The sequence below is a fragment of the Desmodus rotundus genome, chromosome 12, assembly GCF_022682495.2.
Source record: "Desmodus rotundus isolate HL8 chromosome 12, HLdesRot8A.1, whole genome shotgun sequence".
Classification (NCBI taxonomy): domain Eukaryota; kingdom Metazoa; phylum Chordata; class Mammalia; order Chiroptera; family Phyllostomidae; genus Desmodus; species Desmodus rotundus.
Window position 1 is genome coordinate 19,575,757 of NC_071398.1, and position 22,018 is coordinate 19,597,774.

Below are 22,018 nucleotides of genomic sequence, written 5' to 3' on the forward strand. Positions count from 1 at the left end.
CGCTATTTCCCTCATACATCATGGTTCTCTTCCTCTCTAAAAATAAATTAAAATCTTAAAAAAAAAAAAAAAAAAAGACCTCAAAGTAGAAGGAAACTAAAACAGGGGAGGAAAAAAAAAATCAGCCACCCTTCTTTAACTATCTACTGGGAAGAGGTATGGATGACCAGTTATTACTGAGCCCAAGTTCATCTGCGTATCAGAAAGGACTAGAGAAAGCCAAAACACCGTAACGCCAGAAGTGGGAGACCAAGGAGTGCCAGAAATCCCTGTAGGAAACTGGAAGGAGGATACTCAGTTCTTCTTGCTCCAAACCAGGCTCAATTCTCCCACCTAAAGTCTCATCCCTAGAAAAGACACACAGACACCAGCTGCCTTAAAAACTAGGTTTGTATTTCTTGTTAGGTTCCAGAGTGGCACAAATCAAGAGTTCTACTATATCCAGCCTGGTCCCCACCTCAGCTTGCCTCCCTCCCTCCCTCCCACAAAGATGACATTGTACAAAACTTTATTTACAGGAAAACCAGTGAAAAATTAAAGGTGTGTACAAAAGGGTGTGCGAGAGGCAGAAACATCAATGCAGGGCAAGTTCTGGGGACTGGGGGCACTGCACTCCACACTGGGCCTGCGGCAGCGTACTACGTACCAGGCAGGGAGAAGCATGGTGGTTCCCAGTGCCAATTTTAGGGGAAGTCAGTCACTCGAGGGGAAGTCTCAATTATCCAGCCACCCTTCTTCTGCCACACAGGTTCAAAGCCAGGTAGTGGGAAAAACAGAGTCTTTGACAAGCCTCACGTTAAAAAGACGGGCTCAGAAGGCATAGCGGGTCCGGATGTCCTCAAGCTTCTTGGACACCTCAGGTGGGGTTCGGTCCAGCTCTTCAGAGACGTTCTTTTGTTTGTTGGGCTCCATGGAGTTGAACTGCTCACACAGGTCTCCATCAATCACATTCTAGGGCATGGAAAAATGAGAGCAAAAGAAAAAGGTCAGGTGCCCAAAGAAAATGACACACACAAAGCAGCAGCTGCACGGAAAACTTTGTATTCTCCTACAAAGACCTTCACCCCACGTGCAGAGCCAGGAACATTACCGTAAGGTGACCCCCCAGAGCCAGAGCCCAGACTAACGAAACAGAGGGAAACCTCTCCCCGGCTGCCATTTCCCCGGGGAGGACCTTCTCTCCCATCACTGTCTCCATCAGTCTACTCCCTTGATGCTTCTTCACTCAGGACTGTTCTGATTTTTATTTTTGTACTAGACATGTGACTTTTATTCTTAAATAACCCAGTACAAAAGCATATTACAATAAAATTTATGCATAACTAAAAAGAAATACTTGAAAAAATAAACTGCAGAGGCTTTCTTTTTTCCACTGTATGTTTCTGACTCCTTTGTTAAAAATTATTTGCCCATATACATGTTGGCTCATTTGTGGGCTTTCAATTCTGTTCCACTGGCTGTATGTCTATTCCTGTTTTTCTGTCAATACCATGCTGTTTAGAGTATTGTCGCTTCGTAGTAGAATATGAAGTAAGGGAGTGTGATTCCTCCAGCTTTGTTTTTTTCTCAAGATTGCTTTGGCTAATTTTTTCCAGTTCTGGCAAATCTGTATCACTATGCAATATCATTGTAGCAATTTTAAGGGAGAAGTTCCTAACTTACTATAACTATTCTTCATTCCAAATAGCCATTGAACCGTCCTTTTAAAAGCCTAATTTTGACCAATGTTTCATGAGAAATTCATCCAGAACCCAAAGCTTAGTCATCTTTTGTTCTGAAACCTCCAGTTGATCAGAACTCCAGCTTCATTCCCCTCCAACTATCTGGGTTATACTCCACCCCCAAGCAACAGACCACCACCACCACCACCAATCCATGCCGTCCCAGGGCCAGGCTGAGGGATGGAGCCTATAGGCTAGTGGTCCTGGCTGGGGAAGAACCTGGCAGCCCAAGGGACAGGCTGGGTAAGGAGCTGGCAGCCAGTGGGGACCATTTTGATTTTTTAAGGGAGGGAGTGAAGCAACCAAAGAAAAGACTTTGTTAAGTGGGCTGACAATTCCCCTATTCAACCCGTATTTCCAACAAAGACCTACCTTAACAGGGAAATAATAAGAACGAAAACTGAGGTGGTCTCTTCCACAAAGAGGGGGATGCTCAGACCGTAGGTGCATTTCCACATGCTGGAAGAAGTCATGGTCCTGGCGGAAAAAACAAAGAATCTGTCACTAAAAGAAAAAAGTGATTTCAACCACTAGTCTATGGTTTCCAGAAGTACAAGCCATTGATTTTTACCATGTAAACAGATGTTAAACATCTAAACCACCCCTACGACGACCACAGGTTTTCCTGCTATGACAAAACAGCAAAAACCTGAAAGAAAACCTCCCTGTATTTGCGAAACACAGGCGAGAACACCGTAAGTAAAGAGTGGTGTGCAAGATCAGATTCTTGATCCCAGCTTCCTTGGCTGGAATGACGTAAACCAAATCTAGCCAATCCCAGAGTTGACTCTAGGAGGCAGTAAGTGCCCCAGTCCTTATCATCCCAGCATTTGTAGTCTACGGTGTTTGGTCTGGGGCTTTGGCTTGTGATCACGCCTATACCATATGAGCCACATAAACAAATGGCTAGAGAGAGATCAGGGCTCCTATCTCCCCAGGCATTTTTGTCACATTATAAAATTTCCAGAACACTCCTAGTTGCAGGTGGGGACAAATGGATTTGCCCTCTTAGGCAGATTTAGCACAAAGAAACCACCTTGGGAAGGCAAAAGCCTGAGCAGTGTGGGAGACTTCACCTCATGAGATGTGAAGGGAACAAGGATGCCAATTCCTCCTGACAAGGTAGTGTAGACAAGCGATTCAGAGCCTCCAGGGATCAGCGTGGTCTTCTGCAACGACAGCACTGTCTCCCCCACGTGATAGTTCATGATCACCTCCGCCTGCAAGTCAAACATGGACCAGCAACTGTTATGGGGTCTCAGAAGCCTGTTCTAGGTTCCCAAGAGCAAGCAGTGCCTCCAACAGGCAGCTTTCACCACCTTTCAAAACCCAGTGATCACTACAATTTACTTTAAGATGTTCTGAACATTTAGAGCTTAATGCCCTCACAAACATGCTGATATTAGGTCATTTCTGATAAATAACTAAAAAGGGAAATTTTGTTAAATTACCAGGTTTGCAATTTTTCAAAAAAGCAATCACAGAAAATGATTAAAAACAAAACGAAACACCAAAACACTAAACACTGGGCTTGCTCTCTAAAAGGAATCTCTTTTTAGAAGTCCAGAGATGCTCTACAGTAGAAGTATACCCCTATAGAAAAAGAGTAAGGCCCAGGGCACCTCAAAGAACTGGTTAATATCGAGAATGAACCCATGCAACCATCTTTGTCAAGGAGCTCATTACTCTCCAAGGAGATTTTATGCTGTGAAAATGTCTCAGAAAAATTTCTATTCTACAGAGTCATAAAAATGAGATGATGGTATGCTCACGAGTACAGCATAGTCACATGCGATGTGGGTAATTCATTAAAATACGTTCCCCCTTCTGGACCTTACCTTCTGAGAGGCCCCATTGAGCAAGCCCCGGTCCCACAGAGCTTTGTTTCCGGTGGGATCCTCATCCACTTCATCATTGGTGTTGGGTGGGAGCCTCACCTACGAGGAAGTGACAAATCACTGGGCTAGGTCCTGCACCCACTCACCCGACACACCAAGCAACATGCCGCCCCAGGTCCTGCAAACAAGCCTAGGGCATCACCTTTGGCAGAGGCCTGGCCCGAGTCTCCTGCACCTGTTCTGGTGTCTGAGGAGTGAGAAACTCAAGATAATCAACCCAAGAGCCAGGGTCTACCGTAGCAAGAGAGAAAACAAAGACCGCAGAATATGAACAAGAGAAGTCAGACGGATCTTCATGTGAAAATAAGTATCAGACATTAGCTCAAACTAAACCTATTATTAAATCGTGTCCCATGGGGAGGAGGGACATGAAAAAGGGCGAAAAATCTAAAAACCTGGTAAGGCTTAGAGAACGCAAAGTTTTCTTTTTAGAGCGAGCCTCAGTAAGACTGAATTTTATACCCATTTTTACTTTCCATATTAGAAATCACAGTCCTGGGTCCTTGGCTTTACCACAAACTGAGCCAGCTTTCGTACACATAACTATTACACAAGTAAATATCAACTTACCACACAAATGTTGCCAAACTTGTCTGCCCCAGCCACAGTGTCATAATCAAGAAGGCTAGCTGTAGTGACCCACCGGGGGTAGGTGTCATCAGCAAAGATGATGAGCTGGTTCTCATTACGCTTGTAGCGAACCCAGATGAAACTTTCTTGGACGTCAGACACTATTACCCTGTGCCCAATAGTCTGGATCCCAGAGATGTAATTGGCGATATGCTGGAAAAAGCAAGGACAACAATGGATGAAACCTTGAGGTTCAGAACCCAGAGAAACTCCAGCTTCCCTGAGTTCAACATAAGTAGTCTGTAAAACAGCACAGAACAAAGAACAGTAGTCATCAATGAATTCCTAAAAGATGGGGAAAAGAGCTAAATAGTTTTAATACAGTATCACAAAGCGAGTCACATCAACTCTTCCCAGTGAGTCATTTACACTCACTGTTGTAGTCTATTAAGTGTGCAACAGCATTATGTCTAAAAAGCAAACAATGTATACACCTTAATTTAAACATACTCCATTACTAAAAACTGCTAACCACCTGAGCCTTTAGCCAGCCGTAATCTTTTTGTTGGTGGAAGGCCTGGCCTCGCTGTGGATGGCTGCTGACTGATCAGGGTGGTGTTTGCTGAAGGCTGGGCTGGCTATGGCCGTTCTTCAACTAAGACAAGGAAGTTTGCTGCACTGATTGACTTCTTTTCACCAACAATTTCTCTGTAGCATGCGATACTGTTAGCCAGCATTTTGCCCACAGAACTTCTTTGGAAACTGGAGTCAATCTTCTCAAACCGTGACACCGCTTGAACAACTGAGTTCATGCAATATTCTAAATCCCTTGTTATCTCACAGCGTCTCCACCAGGACTAGATTCCATCTGAAGAAACCACTTTCTCTGCTCATTCATAAAGAAGCAACTCCTCATCTGTTAAAGCTTTACTGTGAGATTCCAGCAATTCATTCACGTCTTCAGGCTCCATTTCTAATTCTTTTGTTTTTATCTACATCTGTAGTTACTTCCTCCACTGAAATCTTAAGCCCCTGAAAGTCATCCCTAAGAGCTGAAATCAATTTCTCCTAAAATCCTGTTAATGTTGCTATTTTGACCTCTTCCCATGAGTAACAAATGTTCTCCGTGGCATCTCTAATGGTGAATCCTTTCCAGAGGTTTTTAATTTACTTTGCCCAGATCCACAAGAGAAATCACTTTCTATGGCAGTAATAGCCTTACAAAATCTCTTACATAATACCACTTGAAATTTAAAAAAAAAAAATTTTTTAAAGACTTGAAAGTTGAAATTGCTCTTTGAACCATGGGCTGCAGAGTGGACGTTGTGTTAGCAGGCAGGAAAACAGGATTAATCCCATCTTCCATCAGGGCTCTTGGGTCAATGAACAGTTAATATTTTGAAAGAAATCTTTTTTTTCTAAGCAGTAGGTCTCAAGATGGGCTTAAAATATCCAGTAAACCATGTTATAAACAGATGTGCTGCCATCCAGGCTTTTTTGGTCCCATTTACAAAGAGGCAGAGCGGATTCGGAATAATTCTTGAAGGCCCTAGGGTAAACAAGCACTGGCTGCAATTTAGTTACCAGCTGCATGAGCCCCCAACAAAAGAGCCAGCCTGCCTGTCCTTTGAAGCCAGGCACTGACTTCTATCTAGCTATGAAAGTGCTGGCTGGCACCTTCTTCCAGAGTGAGGCTGTTTCACCTACACTGAAAATCTGTTGTTTAGCCATCAATAATCATCTTAGCTAGATGTTCTCGATAACTTGCTATAGTTTCTCCATCAGTTTTTGTTATAGAGATGGCTTCTTTCCGTAGACTTCATGAACCAACCTGTGCTAGCCTCAAATTTTTCTTTTGCAGCTTCCTTACCTCTCTCAGCCTTCACAGAACTGAAGAGTTAGGGTCTTGCTCTAAATTAGGCTTCGGCTTAAGGAAAGAGTATGGCTGGTTTGATCTTCTATCCAGACCACTAAAACCTTCTCCGAATCAGCAATAAGGCTGTTTTGCTTTCTTATCATTTGTTCACTGGAGCAGCACTTTGAATTTCCTTGAAGAACTTTTCCTTTGTATTTACAACCTAGATGTTTGGCACAAGGGGCCTAGCTTTCAATCCATCTTGGTTTTCAACATGCCTTCCTTACTAAGCTTAATCATTTCTAGCTTTTGATTTAAACTGAGACATGTGACCCTTCCTTTCACTTGAACATTTAAGTGGCTATTGTAGGTTATGAACCGGCCTAATTTCAATATTGTTGTCTCAGCAAGTAGGGAAGCCCAACAAAAGAGAGAGAGATACAGGGGAACGGCCAGTCGGGGGGGAGTCAGAACACATCATGTATCAATTAAGTTAGCTGTCTTATACGGACGTGGGCCGTGAGGCCCTTAAACAATTACAACAGTAACATCAGAGATCACTTACCGCAGATTACCATAGGTAATATAATAATAATAATATTGAAAAACTCTGAAATATTGCAGGAATCACCAAAATGTGACAGAGACACAAAGTGAGTATGTGCTCTTGGACAAATGGCATGGACAGACTTGCTCAACACAGGGTTACTACAAACCTTCGATTTGTAAAACACGGAATACAGGCAAAGAGCCATAAAACTAGGCATGCCTATACAGGAAGTATACGCCTAAGCCTCACAAATTCCTTATAGATGCAAGCAGGACATAAGTCTGGTCTTAGTCTGGAAAAGTCAAGAAACCCATCTACTCAGGCCCCTCTCAAGTCTCAAGAGCGTCACTCTGAAATGGAATCGGATGATTACATCAAGGTCCTAATGAAGACCTGATTTTAACAGTAACTGCCTGCAACCTTGCCATTGCCTCCCCCTTCCTCACTGGGTAGAGAGCTCCTCTATCTGGGGCTCTCTACTGTATTTACCTTGTTCTCACATTTTCGGAGTAACTTCTTCTTTCCCAGGTCATAGACCCGCAGAAGCTTCCCCACACCAATCAACACCCTACCCTGGAACGGGGCAATCGCAGCAGGGACCTCTTCCACTGGAGTCTGTGAGAGGAAAAGCGGGTAAAACAGCTATTAGACCATGTTATCCCCACCTCCTCGACCCAAAATGCCTTCCACAGGCACCTGTCAGGAAGACAGACAGCAAGTGATCGTCTTTTGCTCATCAGGGAAATAAACTGCACATATAACACTTTCTACGAAACAGGATGTCTGGGTAAACAGATCCCATGTGCCACATTTTACCCAGCCAGATGGATCAATGCCACAAGTTAAAAGAAGTCTTGGTGCCCCATGAACTCTGACTCAGAGCCTGTGCTAATTCTACTGGCACCATTAACTAATAGTGAAGCCTCAGTATGAGAAGTAACTGCAGTTTGTGGAGAAATGCAAAAGGAGAGCTAGTGATATCTTCACTGCAAGAGAGACACAATTATCTCCTAAAACACATTCCCCCGCCCTGACTGGTGTGGCTCAGTGGGTTGGGCATCGTCCCACAAACAAAAGGTTGCTGGTTGATTCCCGTTCAGGGCATGCACGTTGGAGCCAGGTCCCTGATTGGGGGGCGGTGGCGGCGCAAGAGGTGGCCGACTGATGTTTCTCTAGCACACCAATGTTTCTCACCCTCTTTTTCCCTCCCTTCCTCTCCCTCTAAAAATAAATAAAGTCTTTACAAATAAATAGATAAGACAGCATTGTCCTTGTGGGAGGGTTGGAGGAGCCACATTCATGTACTGTCAGTGTAGAAACAACAGGAATTCTTTTTCTTTAGTTTTGTAATTGTGGTAAAATATATGAGACATAAAATTTACCATTTTAACCATTTTGAAGTATGCAGTGCTGTGACATTAAGTACATTCACACTGCTGTGCAACCATCACCACCGTCCAACCCCAGAACATTTTCTACCTTTCCGAAGGGAAACACTGTAACCGTTAAACCGTAACTCTCCAGAGAATAGTAACTCTTTGTTGAATTTTGATCACAAATAGCTGCTTGCTTAGTGAGACTAGTAAAGTAGCCAATTCAGTGTGCACTATTTCCCCATTGTGGATGGTTAGCACACAGGCTTACTGTGGGACTCACAGGCAGCAAAGCTTCACTGGCCCATGAAAGCCACAGCAGCATTTTCCACGCGCTACCAAGAGACGGATCAGAATCTGTGAATGGTCGCCAAAAGACCTGACCCACAACTTAAGCATAAGTGAGAGAGTCTAGTAGGACCTAAGATTCAGTAGACCCACCGGCTGATTCCTACCTTGTGCAAAAACTCCAGTTTTTCCCCATTGTTCACAAGCTTGTAGGTATAGACAAAGCCCCCTGCTACAGATCGAGGGTTCAGTATCAGGTCTTTGGCCACGCCCACCAGCACATACCAGTCATCGCCAGTGTTGGAGAACCTGCACACGGCCACACTGCATAAAGAAGAAGTAGTTAGGCATTAGTCACAGCCCAGAGGATTCCTGCCCCAGCCTCCCAAACCCTGGATGTTCTGGACTGCTCACCTAAAAGCAGCCTCATTCTGTTCCAGCTGGACAAGGTCCAACGTGTTACCCTGAATAGGATTCATCACTCGGATCACAGAGGCCCACTGACCATTGCCAGCCTTGGGAGCTCCAAAAATGGACTCAGGAAGGTTTTCATTGAGAAAAGCTGCTGCCATCTCTGCAGCTAGCTCCCGCTCATCCTCCCCTGCTGCTTCCACCATTTCCTAAATCAAAACAACAACAAAAAACCCCACCTGTTATCAGCTCTGGCGAATAGTTGAACAGTGGTCTGAGAAACATAAAAATGACAACACCATTTTCCTACCTAACCCATCTTGCTAAGTCTACCTGTCTCCTCTCTTCCAGACCAGATACAGTTTTACATGGTTGGGGATACTTGTCTTTTGCTCAGAAATGATTCTGGAAGAATCCAGTGTTGTGGGGAATATGAAAGCTATCTCCTTTGGGCCTGAATCCAATCCAGGACACACATAACAGACTCTTTTGGTAGCTCAAGGACTGAAGAACTCTGTTCCAGAGAGGGGGCTAAATACTGAATAAACCCACGTCAGTATATTAGCCCTGAGTCACAAGAAAGCCTCTAAAACCAAGGACTTTGGCAAAGGGCTCTGTCCGAAGGACCCCAAAAGAGCCTGGATCTTTACATATAACAAATAATAATAATTACAGGTGTTTAAACTTTCAACACAATTTTACACTAGCACCTTTTAATCAAACCCTGAAGGTCAGTCTCATTACCTCTGCCATCTGCTGCTTCCTCTGAGCTTTTGTAGCCTCAGTGTAGGCATTGTGGTCAGTCTCAATGATGATAAGGTTGTTACTCTCCGGGTGAATGACAAATTTCCTGGGTGTGTACTGCAGTGGGAAGGCTACTTGATTAAACACAGCACCTAGCTTCTCCAACGCCAAAATCCTACGTCAAAAAGAAAGGGAGTTAATAGGTCACTCACTCAGAACCTAGAAACTGGTGTTCAAGTAGTCCATGAATGTAACGGCAAACATATCAATCCCTAAACTCTAATGTTGGCATCAGGCAACATGAAACAACAGACTTTAATCTAGAAGATTCTCCACAGGAGACAAAGACAGGGAAGGGCTCTTCACTTTGGCAGTAGCCCATCACTGTGTTTCATGAGAATTCTAGTTTTCAAGTGAAACCCTTCCTCGAAGGAATCTTTTTTCACTCCGGTGATAATGTGATAATGACAAGTTAAAATTTCTTCTTTTTTACTGAAAAACCCTAAATTAAAGAGCATCAACTTCAAAATTATTGCGAAGCACTTCAATTACCTGAAGTTATGTGGTATTTGTGCTGATGGTTTGCATAAAATAAAGTAAATGGCCTCCTGAACAAACATCACCTAAGCTTTATTAAATCTATGAGTCCACAGTGAAGAGTCAATAGTTATAACCAGGACATCAACAATATGGGTGGGGCATTAAAATGTTAAATAAAAAACAAAACAAAAAAATCAACCCCCCCCCCACCCAACTCTTGAGAAAGTCAAACTGAACAGGCTATTTTCCAGCTTGCAATATAAACAGTGCTCACTCCAACATTATCAGTGTAAACTGTAGTCTGTCAAATAGCAAAAAAAGGCCTAAACAATTTATACTGAGGTTGAAACTTAAGATGTAACACTGCAAATGACAAGACAGAGTGAGGAAAGGTTATGAGTGATCATGCTCTGAAGCTCATCCAACGGCACTGCGCTGGCAAACAAGAACCTTAAAATTGCGCCCCGGTCGGTGCGGCTCCATGGACTGAGCGCAGCCTGCAAGCTGAAAGGTCGCCGGTCTGATGCCCAGTCAGCGCACACGCCTGGGTTGTGGGCCAGGTCCCCAGTTGGGGGCACGTGAGAGGCAACTGATCCCTGTATTTCTTGAACACTGATGTTTCTCTCTCTCTTTCTCCCCGTCCCCCTCAATTAAAAGTAAATAAGTCTTAAAAAAAAAAAAAAAAAAAAAAAAAAAAAAACACCAAAAAAGTCCTTCAATCTCAAGAACACTGAACTGTACTGTTAACTTTTAAAACTTGGCCCTAAAAATCTAACCAGAAGCTAAAATGCCAAACACCAAAACTTGGCTACCAGGTACTTAAACACTGAGTCAAATAAAGGTTTCAATTGCAACACTCTAGTCGGCTCTCTGCCGTATCTTTATAACTTCTTCCAAAACTCTGGCAAAGTCCAAGCCTTGGCAGAAGGCTTCCTACTGAGCTTCAACTGTGGGACTCTGTCACCTCAGAGTGTTGGTGGAGATGGCCACAATGCCCTCAGGACACTGTTCAGAGGCGAAGCCAGATGCAAATTCCAGGGTCTCATAAGACAGGGGGGTGAGATGGAAACGAGATTGGTAAGAATAACTCAACCACGAGCGGCTTGACATGGCCAACACCTAAGGAAAGAAAAAACACCTCCAATAAGCTTGGGGAAAACTCAACTGTAGTATGCTGAGTAAACACCCTATCCCCAAATTTCAGACTGCAGAATATCCCAATAAATTTTAGAAACCTAAAAGGTTACCTGAAGAAAAAGAAGCCTACAGAAGAGGCAATATGGCTTACTATTTGCTCAAACTGTGTAAGTACTCCATCTCTCTGAGCCTGTTTCCAGGTGTGCAAAATGGGAACACTATCACAAGGGTGGAGTGTTGCAAGGATTAAATGCAGGAATAAGAACTAGCAAAATACCCAGAAACACTAATATTCTTAGTCATAAAGATCCTTTCCTCGTTACATATTAAAACATGACATTGATACAAGCTGCCCTGCCTGGGAGGTATTCATCCAGCCAACTCTCGGGCTGCTCCATCTCTCTAGCCTGAGGACTGAATGGATCAATATCCCAACTTACCTATAGCCAAATCACAGAGTGCTATGGAACCCCAGTTAAGAAACTCTGGGTATTAAGGGACCCAAAACTTCCAACATGAATTAAATAAAATAACCAAGGCAGAGCTAATGCCAAACTAACCATATGCGGGTGAAACAAAAGTAAAGCTTACACCAAGAGGATTTACGTTCTCTGATTCACTAACATCCAAACATGCTGCCTGCCCCCTTTCATTACTTACTGCCTCCTGGCCTTGCATCCGAACACGAAAGAGTTTCACAGGACGGGACCCCAGGTACCTAGTGCGGGTGTCAGACAGATCCCCAGTGACAGGGTCCAGGACAGTTCTCAGCAGCACACCATTCTAACGAAACAGAAGAGGCATGGGTTAAGCCTACCCATGATGCAAGTTCTCTTGGCCACTTTATATACTAAGTACAGATAGAAGGAAATGACTTAAAGAATATCCTAATAATCGACCAATCATTCACTCATTCTCTCACTAAATCACTCACTCTAATAGTTACTGAGCATACACTAAGTGAAAAAGCACATGTATTTTTCATTGTATATCCTTAAATTTTTTTTCCCCTCTTTTTACCATGTATGTTAAATTCTGTCCTAATGGGTTTGGCTCAGTTGGTTGGAGCGCTATCCCACAAAGTGAAATGTCAAGTGTTCAATTCCTGGTCAAGGCACATGCCTGGGTTGTGGGTTTGGCCCCTGTTCAGGGCACTTACGAGAGGCAATTAATTGATGTTTCTCGCTAACAACTCTTGTTTCTCTCTGACATGTTTCGCTCCCTTTCTTTCTCCCTGACTTCCCCCCTCTCTAAAAAGAAAATTTAAAACTCTTTTATAAATCAATAAATAAAATACACGCACTGTTAAAAGTGGTCGCTAGCCCTGGCTGGTGGGGCTCAGTGGACTGAGTACTGGCCTGAAAACTGAAAGGTCACCAGCTCAATTCCCAGTCAGGGCACATGCCTAGATTGCAGGCCAGGTCCCCAGATGGGGTTGCATGAGAGGCTACCACACATTGATGTTTCTCTCCCTCTCCTTCTCCTTCCCTTCCCCTCTCTCTAAAAATAAATAAAATCTTTAAAATAAAGCAAAAATGAGGATGGGGCAGTTATTAAAAGAAACAAAAATATATATCAGCAGATGCAAACTTTACACATCTTTATGCAGATCCCGAGCAGAATCAAATACATTGTGGGGGACAAAAAAAAATTGGAACAAGGACAAGAAGACAGATGATATTAAAGAATTACTGTTGGATTTGCTTTAAATACTCCAAGAGAAAGAGGGGGATAGATAAAACAAGAGCCAAAGTTGGTAATTGCTAAAACTGGTGATGGGTATTAGAAATTAATTACATTGGTCTTTCTAACTTTGTGCCATTTGGACAATTTCTAAATTAGGAAATAAAGTTAAAAAGCAAAAAGTACCTGGACTAGACTATGTATTTTGAGTAACTAATCATTAAAGAAAAAAAAATGTATATGGTCAAAAACCCTGATACTATCTGATCCTTAAGTTCCTGCTTTTCATGCCAGGAAGAGCTCAGCTACTTAGGTAACCGCACGTTAGAGGTCCTTTATTGTTAATGGAGCCCATTAGGAACTGTGAGGTTATCAGTTTGGAAAGCTGCGTATTGTGAGAACTAAGGTAACTCTTGAGGACCTCACCTAGTCCTGACCCAGAGAAGTGAAGGCAGTCCATTTTCATCAAAGACTCTTTACGAAAATACTTTTTCCCAATCCTTATTTGTTCTAATTAGAGCTGAAAAATGAGGAACACAGAGCAGCATGAAACCTAAAGAAGACCTGACACCAATAATGTGCCTCTGTGGATTTCTTACCTGCAGCCCAATATTCAGGTATAGGAAGCCAATAGAGCCCCTCTCACCCAGCTCATCCTGCTTCTCAGTCCCACCCATTTCCACAATACACAAGGACTCAGGCTGGGCTGGGAGAGCCTGCATGCTCAGAGGTTGTAAACAGTCCTAAGGAAGAAAAAAGAATAAAACATAAGAAATGCCTAATTTGGGAAAAAAACCTACCCAGAGAAATCTAATTCTAGGAGTAAAGAACAACTTTCTTGTGCACAGGGAAAACCTGAGGAGTGAGCTGTAAATGAGTAGTGGGTTACTAGCTAAACTGAATCTAAAAATAAGCTCTGTAGAGGATCATGTTTTCCTTTTTTTGTCAAAGTGGATAATAGGGCAAATAAAGTACATAAGCAAAGGGCACATCCTCCCTAAAAGTCATCTAAGGCCCTGGAGCCAGTCCAAGTCCTTTCCTACAAAGACAGTCTTGGGATTCTCAAAAAAAACTATTAGAGAGAGTCAAGGCTTAAGCCAATGAAGTGTTTAGAAGTCTCAGATCAGCATCTTTAAATCATTGCAGAAGACTCCTAAAATGTGCTGCTACAGTATCCAGAAGCAACAGGTGTAGATTTCAGGGCCCAGCCCAGCTGATCTCAGAGACAGACATCAGAAGTGGGCCAGGTCCTCAGGTTCCAACAGGAAGATCTTTGAAGTGGAGGCGACACTCACTGAGGGGTCCAGGGAGATGATTCTGACAGTGTTGTCTACCAGTCCCACGGCCAGAAAGCGAGACCGCTGCTCTCCAGGAGGAACATTGGCCAGACTCATACACACCACGTCTGCTGACATCTCCTTCCGCTCCGTGTACTCGTTCAGCTGTCCTGACTGCAGGGGCGAAGACAAGAGAGGTCACAAGTCACTCTAACTCACACCCAAACCGTGGGCCCAGGGAAAGAAGGGTGACTTTTAAGTTCCTTTTTGCTTCCTCTCACTCCTCTCACTATAATCAATGACCAAGAATTTCTCTACTTGAGATTCTTTAAAGGCTAGTGGGAAGCAAAATTATTGATAAGAGAATCAAGAGAACTTTGATAAGTACAATGTGCCACAGAATTTCTAAGCCAAACTAGCTCTCAGGAAATGAAAACATATAAAATTGTTTATTTGTTCACGAGAATATTTTGGGTGAGAGAGAATTCACATGTGAAGTTAAAAACAAAGAAATCTCAATCACAGGTACAGTCAGACTCTAAACTGGCCATATCCACAAACCCCGAGAGCATAATTAAGTATACCCAAAATCCTTCCATTTAAAAAAGCGTAAGAAAGTTTATAAAATGGATTCAGATTTCAGAAATTAATCCTATGACAAATACATGGTGGAAAAGTAGAGTGTGAAGGGCAGGAGAATCAAGTGTTTTACTGATAAAATGGGATTTCATAACTAATTAGAATTAAGACACTAACTTACCTACCTCCAACTTCCCCCAGTAAAGTTTCAAATTGGCTTGTGGACAATTTCCCTCCTCAGTTCTCTTTCTTGTGAATATAATCTAGATAGCTGGACTATAGCTCCCATCTTTACCTCTGGACCCTACACAAGTCCCATAGGAAATGATAAAATAACATACAGGATCCATCTCAAAATAGACCAGCTCTCCTCCTGTCAGGGCAATCACTACTTGTCGCTGGTTCACTGCACATTTCACAATTGTCTTCTTCCCAGGGGTCTTCCATTCATTGACTCTCTTGTCTGCTCGTATGTGCCGAATGCCATCAGGATACACCTGCAGTAACACCAGGAAACCTGCCTTCAGCAATCTGACACAGTGTGCAGCACTGACCCTCACACTTATCGGGTCTGCCTGTCACTGTCAGATCTGGAACCCCTGCATTTGAAGCACTAGTTGGGTCAATGACAAAAGAGGTGCTAGGCCCCAGGCAAGGTCATCTTTAAAGAAGTTCAAAGCTCATTAAGGTGAACACAGAAGCTTACATAATGAGGGCAAAGAGAGAACCAAGTTGAGTAGGTAAGCAGCTCTCTGAGAACCCTCACCTGCACCAAGGCGTCATCTCCTAACAAGGAGCAGGACAAGGTTGGAGTGGTGCCCAGGAACCCGGAGTCAGTCACTTCCTCCACAGTCTCTCCGATAGACAGCACGAGCGTGGCATTCACGAAAGACACAATGATGTAGGCATCGAACTCATCTGAAAAAGGAAGAAGAAAGGAGCTGGTTAGCTAGTAAGCCACTAGCTACAAAGCCAAACGAGACACACTAAGTGTTCTCTTCAGAAACCTTCCAAGGCACTTCTACGTGTGGTCATCACGGTCATGCGACAAGCAGCAGGGGATGGTCCAAAAGGTGCGGGTCCTAAGAGCCTACTAATGTTTCCTTAAATGCCTGAATACATTGAGTAGATATGCCCACATCAAATACCTCTGAAAACTAGTATCTTCTTGGGATATTAGCTGGACAAATGGAAGAGGACAAAGCAAGGGAATCAAGAGAAATGAAGAAAATTTGAATAGTACAATATTAATATACACTGAAACTAAACTTATTTGTCCAGATGCCAATCACAAGCTTCTTCCAAATGAAGCTTATGTGGGAATACAAGATGTAATAAATAAAACAGATTACTGAAGGCTCCATAACACTAAGTCATTCTAGGGCTGGAAACTGAAGTTCTCGGATGTCCCAATAGAAATGACATAAGTACACTAGGAAACCAGGAAGTAGGGAGGGGAAACTGTTTATACTGTCAGTCCTTGACCTCTCTAGAACACAGGACAACCAGGAAGTAGGGAGGGGAAATTGTTTATATTGTCAGTTCTTGACCTCTCTAGTTTTTCACTATTTAAAATACAACTATTCAGTAGTCATGAGCAATCCTATTAGGATTTGCTTTTCATTTAATTAAATATAATTGGATAAACAAACACTAATGAGTTTCTCAAGGAAGTCAGAGGACCTGAGGTATACTGGCAAACTCAAAAGTTTCTCATGCAGATCCCACAGTTAAAGGCCATCGATTTCCCATACATTCCATCCTACAACATAAAACGGCTTTTGTGTGTCTTCCACATCTGGCACGATGTTCAGCATAAAGTTTGATAAATACTAAATAAAGGAACATTTATTTTTAAGATTTCCCTACTTTACCCTTGAATTTTCTGTATTGAATCCCCCCTTCTGTCCCTCACAGACACCAGGTAAACAAGGGACAAAATGACAGGTAAACAAGGTACTAAATACGGAGTGGCCACCTCACACTTAACAGAAGCAGCAGTCTGCCTGAGCAGAGCCTTTGTCAGAGCTAAGTGACTAACGGTTGATCCACCCCACTCACAATCAAGGACACCGTATGGGTTGTGAACAATCTCAAAGTGGTTCAACTGAAGGAAGGTTACTGGGTGGTGCGGCTCAGCAGACAGAGCACCTGCCTGTAAAACAAAGGGTCGCCAGTTTGATTCAGTCAGTACACGTCACCCCCCTAGTTGGGGGTGCGGGAGAGGCAACCACACAGTGATGTTTCTCTCCCTTCATCTAACAATAAATAAAATCTTTTAAAAAAATTACTGGATTAGTTCGGCAGAATCTGTTTTTTATTTAAAAAGAGAGGACCGGTGAAGATATATTATTGCTGTAGCCTATAGTAGTTGTGTCCTGACCCATCAGCAGGACATAAAATCAATTTGGTAGGTTGCAATCAGCACTTTTAAAGACATATATAGAAATACGTGTGAGATAGGAAACTGCTTCACACATAGACAAGTACTGTTTTGCTTGTTAGTAATACATGCGTGCACTGACTGGGTGGGTAGCTGAGAGGTAAGGATCAAAGACCTTTCCCAATGGGTGTATCTAATGGCTATACAAGGAATCCAGAGTAAGAATTCAGTTTCCAAATCATAAGGAGTAACAGTAGATGAGCAGACCCTTCAGATTATTGAAAGCTGTGGGGACACGTTACAAAATGGGAGTGTAAGACGGCACTGTTCACACTCACGGCTGTCCCTGAAACAGCCATCTTTACAGTGTACAACAAAACCAGGGTCCTTCTCCACATGACACCAAACCTGGAAGCTCTACCCCAGCTCTCAATTTTTGAACTGGAAACTTTTGGTGTGTAAAAATAACAGGAATTGCTTAATTTTAACATTATATGAATATTGTATACTTTCCCATGTTCTCATTACTGAAACCTAATATCTTAAAAGTTGTGCCAGAGCAAATTAAAGCCCAACCAAGAAGGGCTGTAACTAGCCGGCATTTCCTGTCTCTTCCTTTGGTCATGAGGAAAAGGGGGCTTCCAGAGAAGAGACCATACAACTTTTACCTGACACGCAAGAGAATGGGGTGGAGGGAGGGAGGACTACCTGGGTCCTTTATCTTCCCTTTGGCCCAAGGCCCCACTGCTCAGATATAAAATAAAGACTTGTTCAGTGGACTTAAATAGGGCAATTCAACAAGCGGTAGAGCAAGGACTAACACTTGAAAGCTGCATAACAGCACAGATTTTCTCAAAATATCCATTACCCTGTGAATACTAATCACACTGTGACCTCTACCTTTTCTACTTTACAGCAAGGAGGACCTGCAGCAGATTAGTAGCTCTTGTGTCTTAAGGAGGTTATACGTTAAAAGCTGGAGTTCAGAACAAAAATCAAGCTCCAGTCAAGTAAATGACTACAAACTATAAATATCCAGACTGCCTCTACCCAGGGGCTGCAAGCTTCATATGCAATACCAGCTCACACCTCAGTGAAGACTTCGTTAGGGTATGAGAACGCACCTTTGCTCAGTTAAATAGGACGTCTACCTCTCTGAGCACTGCTGAAGCACCCCAACACAGAGGATGCTTTCTTCTTCGTCCCCTGCTTTAGTGTCTGAGGCTCAATAAGCTTACTACTTGGAAGGCCAACATCACTGACCGTCCACAAAATTTAAGCCTTCATTCTCATTTTATACCCAGACTACTCAGTGCTTGTCTTGTCTCATATTATACTCAAAAAAGGGGCGGGGGGTTTTCTCTAGAGTCCAATCTTTAACTTAGTATACCTGGAACACACAAAACTCCAAGGGATAGGGCCCTGGCTGGTGTGGCTCAGTGGATTCAGGGCCAACCTATGAACCAAAGGGTCACCGATTTGATTCCCAGTCAGGACACATGCCTGGGTTGTGGGGCCAGGTCCCCAGTGGGGGGCACTTGAGAGGCAAACACACATTGATGTTTCTCTCCCTACCTTCTCTCCCTCTTTCTAAAAATGAATAAATAAAATCTTAAAAAAAAAAAAAACCCTCCAAGGGAGAGTATGAAGCTAAGGTTTCTAGCTACAGGCTCCTTCAGCTTAAAGATAAATCAGTCATATTTTCCACATTCTGTAGGAGAAAATAAGACAAGTTGATTCCTGCTCAGACCATTTAATATACAGGCAGATGGGTGTGCATTATTGTAATGCACAAGGACATCCAACTGCAGTTACCCTCTGAAAGATGCCATCAGGGCAGCCTCAATATTCTGTGTAGATCCCTCTCCCTGGGTAAACTCTACGACCCCAGGGTAGACCCTAGCAGTAAGTACACACCTGTGGTGATCAGCACCTTCACCAGCCACCTGTGGAAGAGAAAAAAAGGCTTGGTATTGGTAGTGTGCATCGCCAAGTACCAGCCGAGGTTAGTAATTGCCTGGAAGACTGTAGCATGTGTGGACATGTGGGTTGTTCACTCAAGAGTAACTTGGGTATCTGGAAAGAGAATGAGCAGACAGAACCAGATCTGTTTTTGTGGATAATAGCCCAAATTATGGTTTCTAGAGAGTAAAATTTATCAAAATGTACTTTGCCTAGATTTTGGTGTTTAGAGGAGAAAAATTTTCAGCGATGAATTCCATCATGTACCATACTGTTTATCACTAACTTATCAAACATTGTCCAAAAGCCTTCCCTGCTTCTCAAACACATGCCCATTCCCTCCCTCCTTGGCAATGTGCTTATTGTGCCTTCCATCACATCAAAACGCACAATGGTCTGGTATACTTTAAGAGGGCAAGCGCTCTGAAAGTAGGGACCTTTCTTACTCTGTGCACACAGCGGGCACTCAGAAGACTGCAGGATGAGAGTACAGATATGCTAACAAACCAGCAAGAACCACAGACTCCCACTGCAGGGTCAGTCAAGTGAGCACTGGGTTGCAATTCAGAGCTTTCAATTTCTATAACTGTGGTGAACTATCATGGGACAGTCAACCTGTGATTTACTGCCTTAATAAAAATGACAGTAACTTTCCTGCAAATCTAAACCTATTTTAAAACAATTTAAGTGAAATAAACAAACAAGGGGGGGAAGCACAATGGTTTTTATCTCAAAGGATCTCTTTAATTCAAACAGTCTAGGCAATGTTTTCAAGAGCCATTAAGTCAAAAAGCCACCAAGCTAAAAGTGAACATCAACGCTCATCAGTTTCTTTATGACATTACATGTAGTACGGAAATCCTTCAAAATCAATTGTTTAATTATCCTCTCAGCTAAAATTAATCTAATTTCCTATTCATCATTTCTTTTTTTCTTAACTCAGACTTGATTCCAGTGCCTACTTGAAAATAAAATCCACCAAAATGTGTTTGCCAATAGAAAGAGGTTTCCCTCCTACACATTTCCCAGCTCCCTTAAATTCGTTCCACACGACAACATCTAAATATCAGGAATATATCCAGCTGTTTTCTTGGAAAAGCTTTGTATGCTGGCCAGGGTGATCTTACTCATCAGCCCTGCATTCCTAAGGGAAGAAGAGGAAAATGAGGTCTTGGAATAGAAATGACCTACAGCCCAAAGTAAATCAAAGGGAAAATGAGAACTGAGTTTTACTTCTAAGGGACTGAAATTCAGTTGTCACAAGACTTTCCTGCTGTTACACTACTATGCATTTGCACACAGCTTTCATAATTTTAGGATGAGGTGACCATTTTTATGTAGGAGCTCAGACTGCCTCTCTTTCCTCCACCCCTTTCCCATTCACTCTAAAATTCTGATTCTATTCAATCTCCACTTTCCTTAAGCATAACCACATCCACCGAGCAGGACTCATTAACAAGCTTTACCAGTCTCCTAACACGGAGAATAACCATCAATTCCACTGTGATTTCAGCACAACAGGAGAGCATGGTTGAAGAAAAATGAAGCAAAAGCTCTCCCTCACACCATACCTCTTACACAGATGGAACCAGTGTCTTACAGGTGAATTCACTGAACATGAAAGCTCGATGATACCAAAAAAGTGTGTATGTACTAAACATTACCCATTCACACAAAAGGTAGTAGGTGAAGGCATCCAGATTGGGAGCACCTCAAAACATTGGATCCAGCCAGAAAAAGTTCCTAGTATATGGTGCTGGATAAAGTGATACAGAAATATTATCAATGCAGCCTCTTAAGCCTTCTATCATTAACGGCACCCAGACCCTCTGTTTGACTGCTGGGAAAGGGTTCCTTACCTTCAATGTGCCGGCGCACTGTCCAGACAGCATTGGGGTTACCAGGTAGTTCAGAGACAGCCATTTCCGACACCTGACAGGAGAGGAGGTAAACCACAGGTCCAGTGAGCATGGAACTGAGCTCCCTGACAATAAGGTCCCAAAGGCAGTGTTCACACTGTATGCTGGATTAAAAGAATGTAACCATCTAGCCAAAAAAGAAAATAAGAACCAAAAAGGCTGGAAGTATTGGCAATATCCATGACAGACTTTAGCAAGAAATGACAAAACACCTGGGAGGGCAGTTATTGCAGCCAAAACTGTACGCTTCCGCTGGGTATGACGTGCTTGCCTCCTCTCAAAGAGAGTGTGTGGGAATCAATCAGACCATCTGAATTGGCACCCATTTCTTTCCCTAGCTCCCAAAAGCCAAATCTCATCTCTCTTTATGGACCATTTCAAATGCTACATTCTTTAGGAAAAAAAAAATCTTTCCTAGCCTCTTGGCTGGCAGACATCTCTCCTTTCTGTAAGCTCTCGCAGAAATCACAATGACCACCTCTTAGGAACTTTTCTAAAAAGTGATTTGAACAAATGTTATCCTTCCCACTAGATTTTTATGCTCCTGAAGGTCGGAGTCAAGAATCCTATGAATGTCCTACAGGTTTTCAAACATGAGAGTAAACAAAATGTCTAGGATGAACTCAAAATGATCTAGAAAGGAAACTGAGAATGGGTTATACATGAACTCTCTATACTAGGGGTGTCAAACTCATTTTCACCGGGGGCCACATCAGCCTCCAAAGGGCCATGGTTGCCTTCAAAGGGCCGAGTGTAATTTAAACTCCTTAACAGTTAAGGAGTAGTTACATTTATACAGTCCTAAAATTATTTTGGCCCTTTGAAGACAACCGCAAGGCTGACATGGCCCCTGGTGAAAATGAGTTTGACAGCCCCGCTCTATACTATCCTTGCAATTTTTTTGTAAATCCAAAACTGTTCTAAAATAAAAATTTTAATATTTTTAAATGACCTAGAAATAATCAATTAGACTGCTTAATATATTTGTACTGCATAACTACATTTTGTAGAAAGAACTCAAGTATATTCATGAAGGACATTACCCCTCTCTTAGCTCACTAATGCAGTAACAGCAGGAATACCCGATCATGGTACAGGACAGTCCTGAAAGATTTCATCATCAATAAA

At 42.8% G+C, this 22,018-nt stretch overlaps 1 protein-coding gene across 1 annotated transcript in view; it reads right to left on the reverse strand.

The window, feature by feature from the left end:
* Window positions 1-362: 362 nt before the first annotated feature.
* SF3B3 (splicing factor 3b subunit 3) overlaps window positions 363-22,018 on the reverse strand; it is a 41,285-nt gene continuing 19,629 nt past the window's right edge. Inside the window, exons 11-26 of the mRNA XM_024556096.4 lie at window positions 20,831-20,903; window positions 15,393-15,544; window positions 14,968-15,123; window positions 14,066-14,221; window positions 13,370-13,513; window positions 11,748-11,870; window positions 10,915-11,069; window positions 9,411-9,585; window positions 8,670-8,875; window positions 8,423-8,579; window positions 7,084-7,209; window positions 4,190-4,402; window positions 3,560-3,658; window positions 2,798-2,941; window positions 2,094-2,198; window positions 363-951 (exon numbers count right to left, since the gene is read on the reverse strand). Of these exons, the coding sequence (XP_024411864.1) occupies window positions 811-951; window positions 2,094-2,198; window positions 2,798-2,941; window positions 3,560-3,658; window positions 4,190-4,402; window positions 7,084-7,209; window positions 8,423-8,579; window positions 8,670-8,875; window positions 9,411-9,585; window positions 10,915-11,069; window positions 11,748-11,870; window positions 13,370-13,513; window positions 14,066-14,221; window positions 14,968-15,123; window positions 15,393-15,544; window positions 20,831-20,903 (2,325 nt within the window). The 3' untranslated portion in view covers window positions 363-810. The remainder of the gene's footprint in view (window positions 952-2,093; window positions 2,199-2,797; window positions 2,942-3,559; window positions 3,659-4,189; window positions 4,403-7,083; window positions 7,210-8,422; window positions 8,580-8,669; window positions 8,876-9,410; window positions 9,586-10,914; window positions 11,070-11,747; window positions 11,871-13,369; window positions 13,514-14,065; window positions 14,222-14,967; window positions 15,124-15,392; window positions 15,545-20,830; window positions 20,904-22,018) is intronic.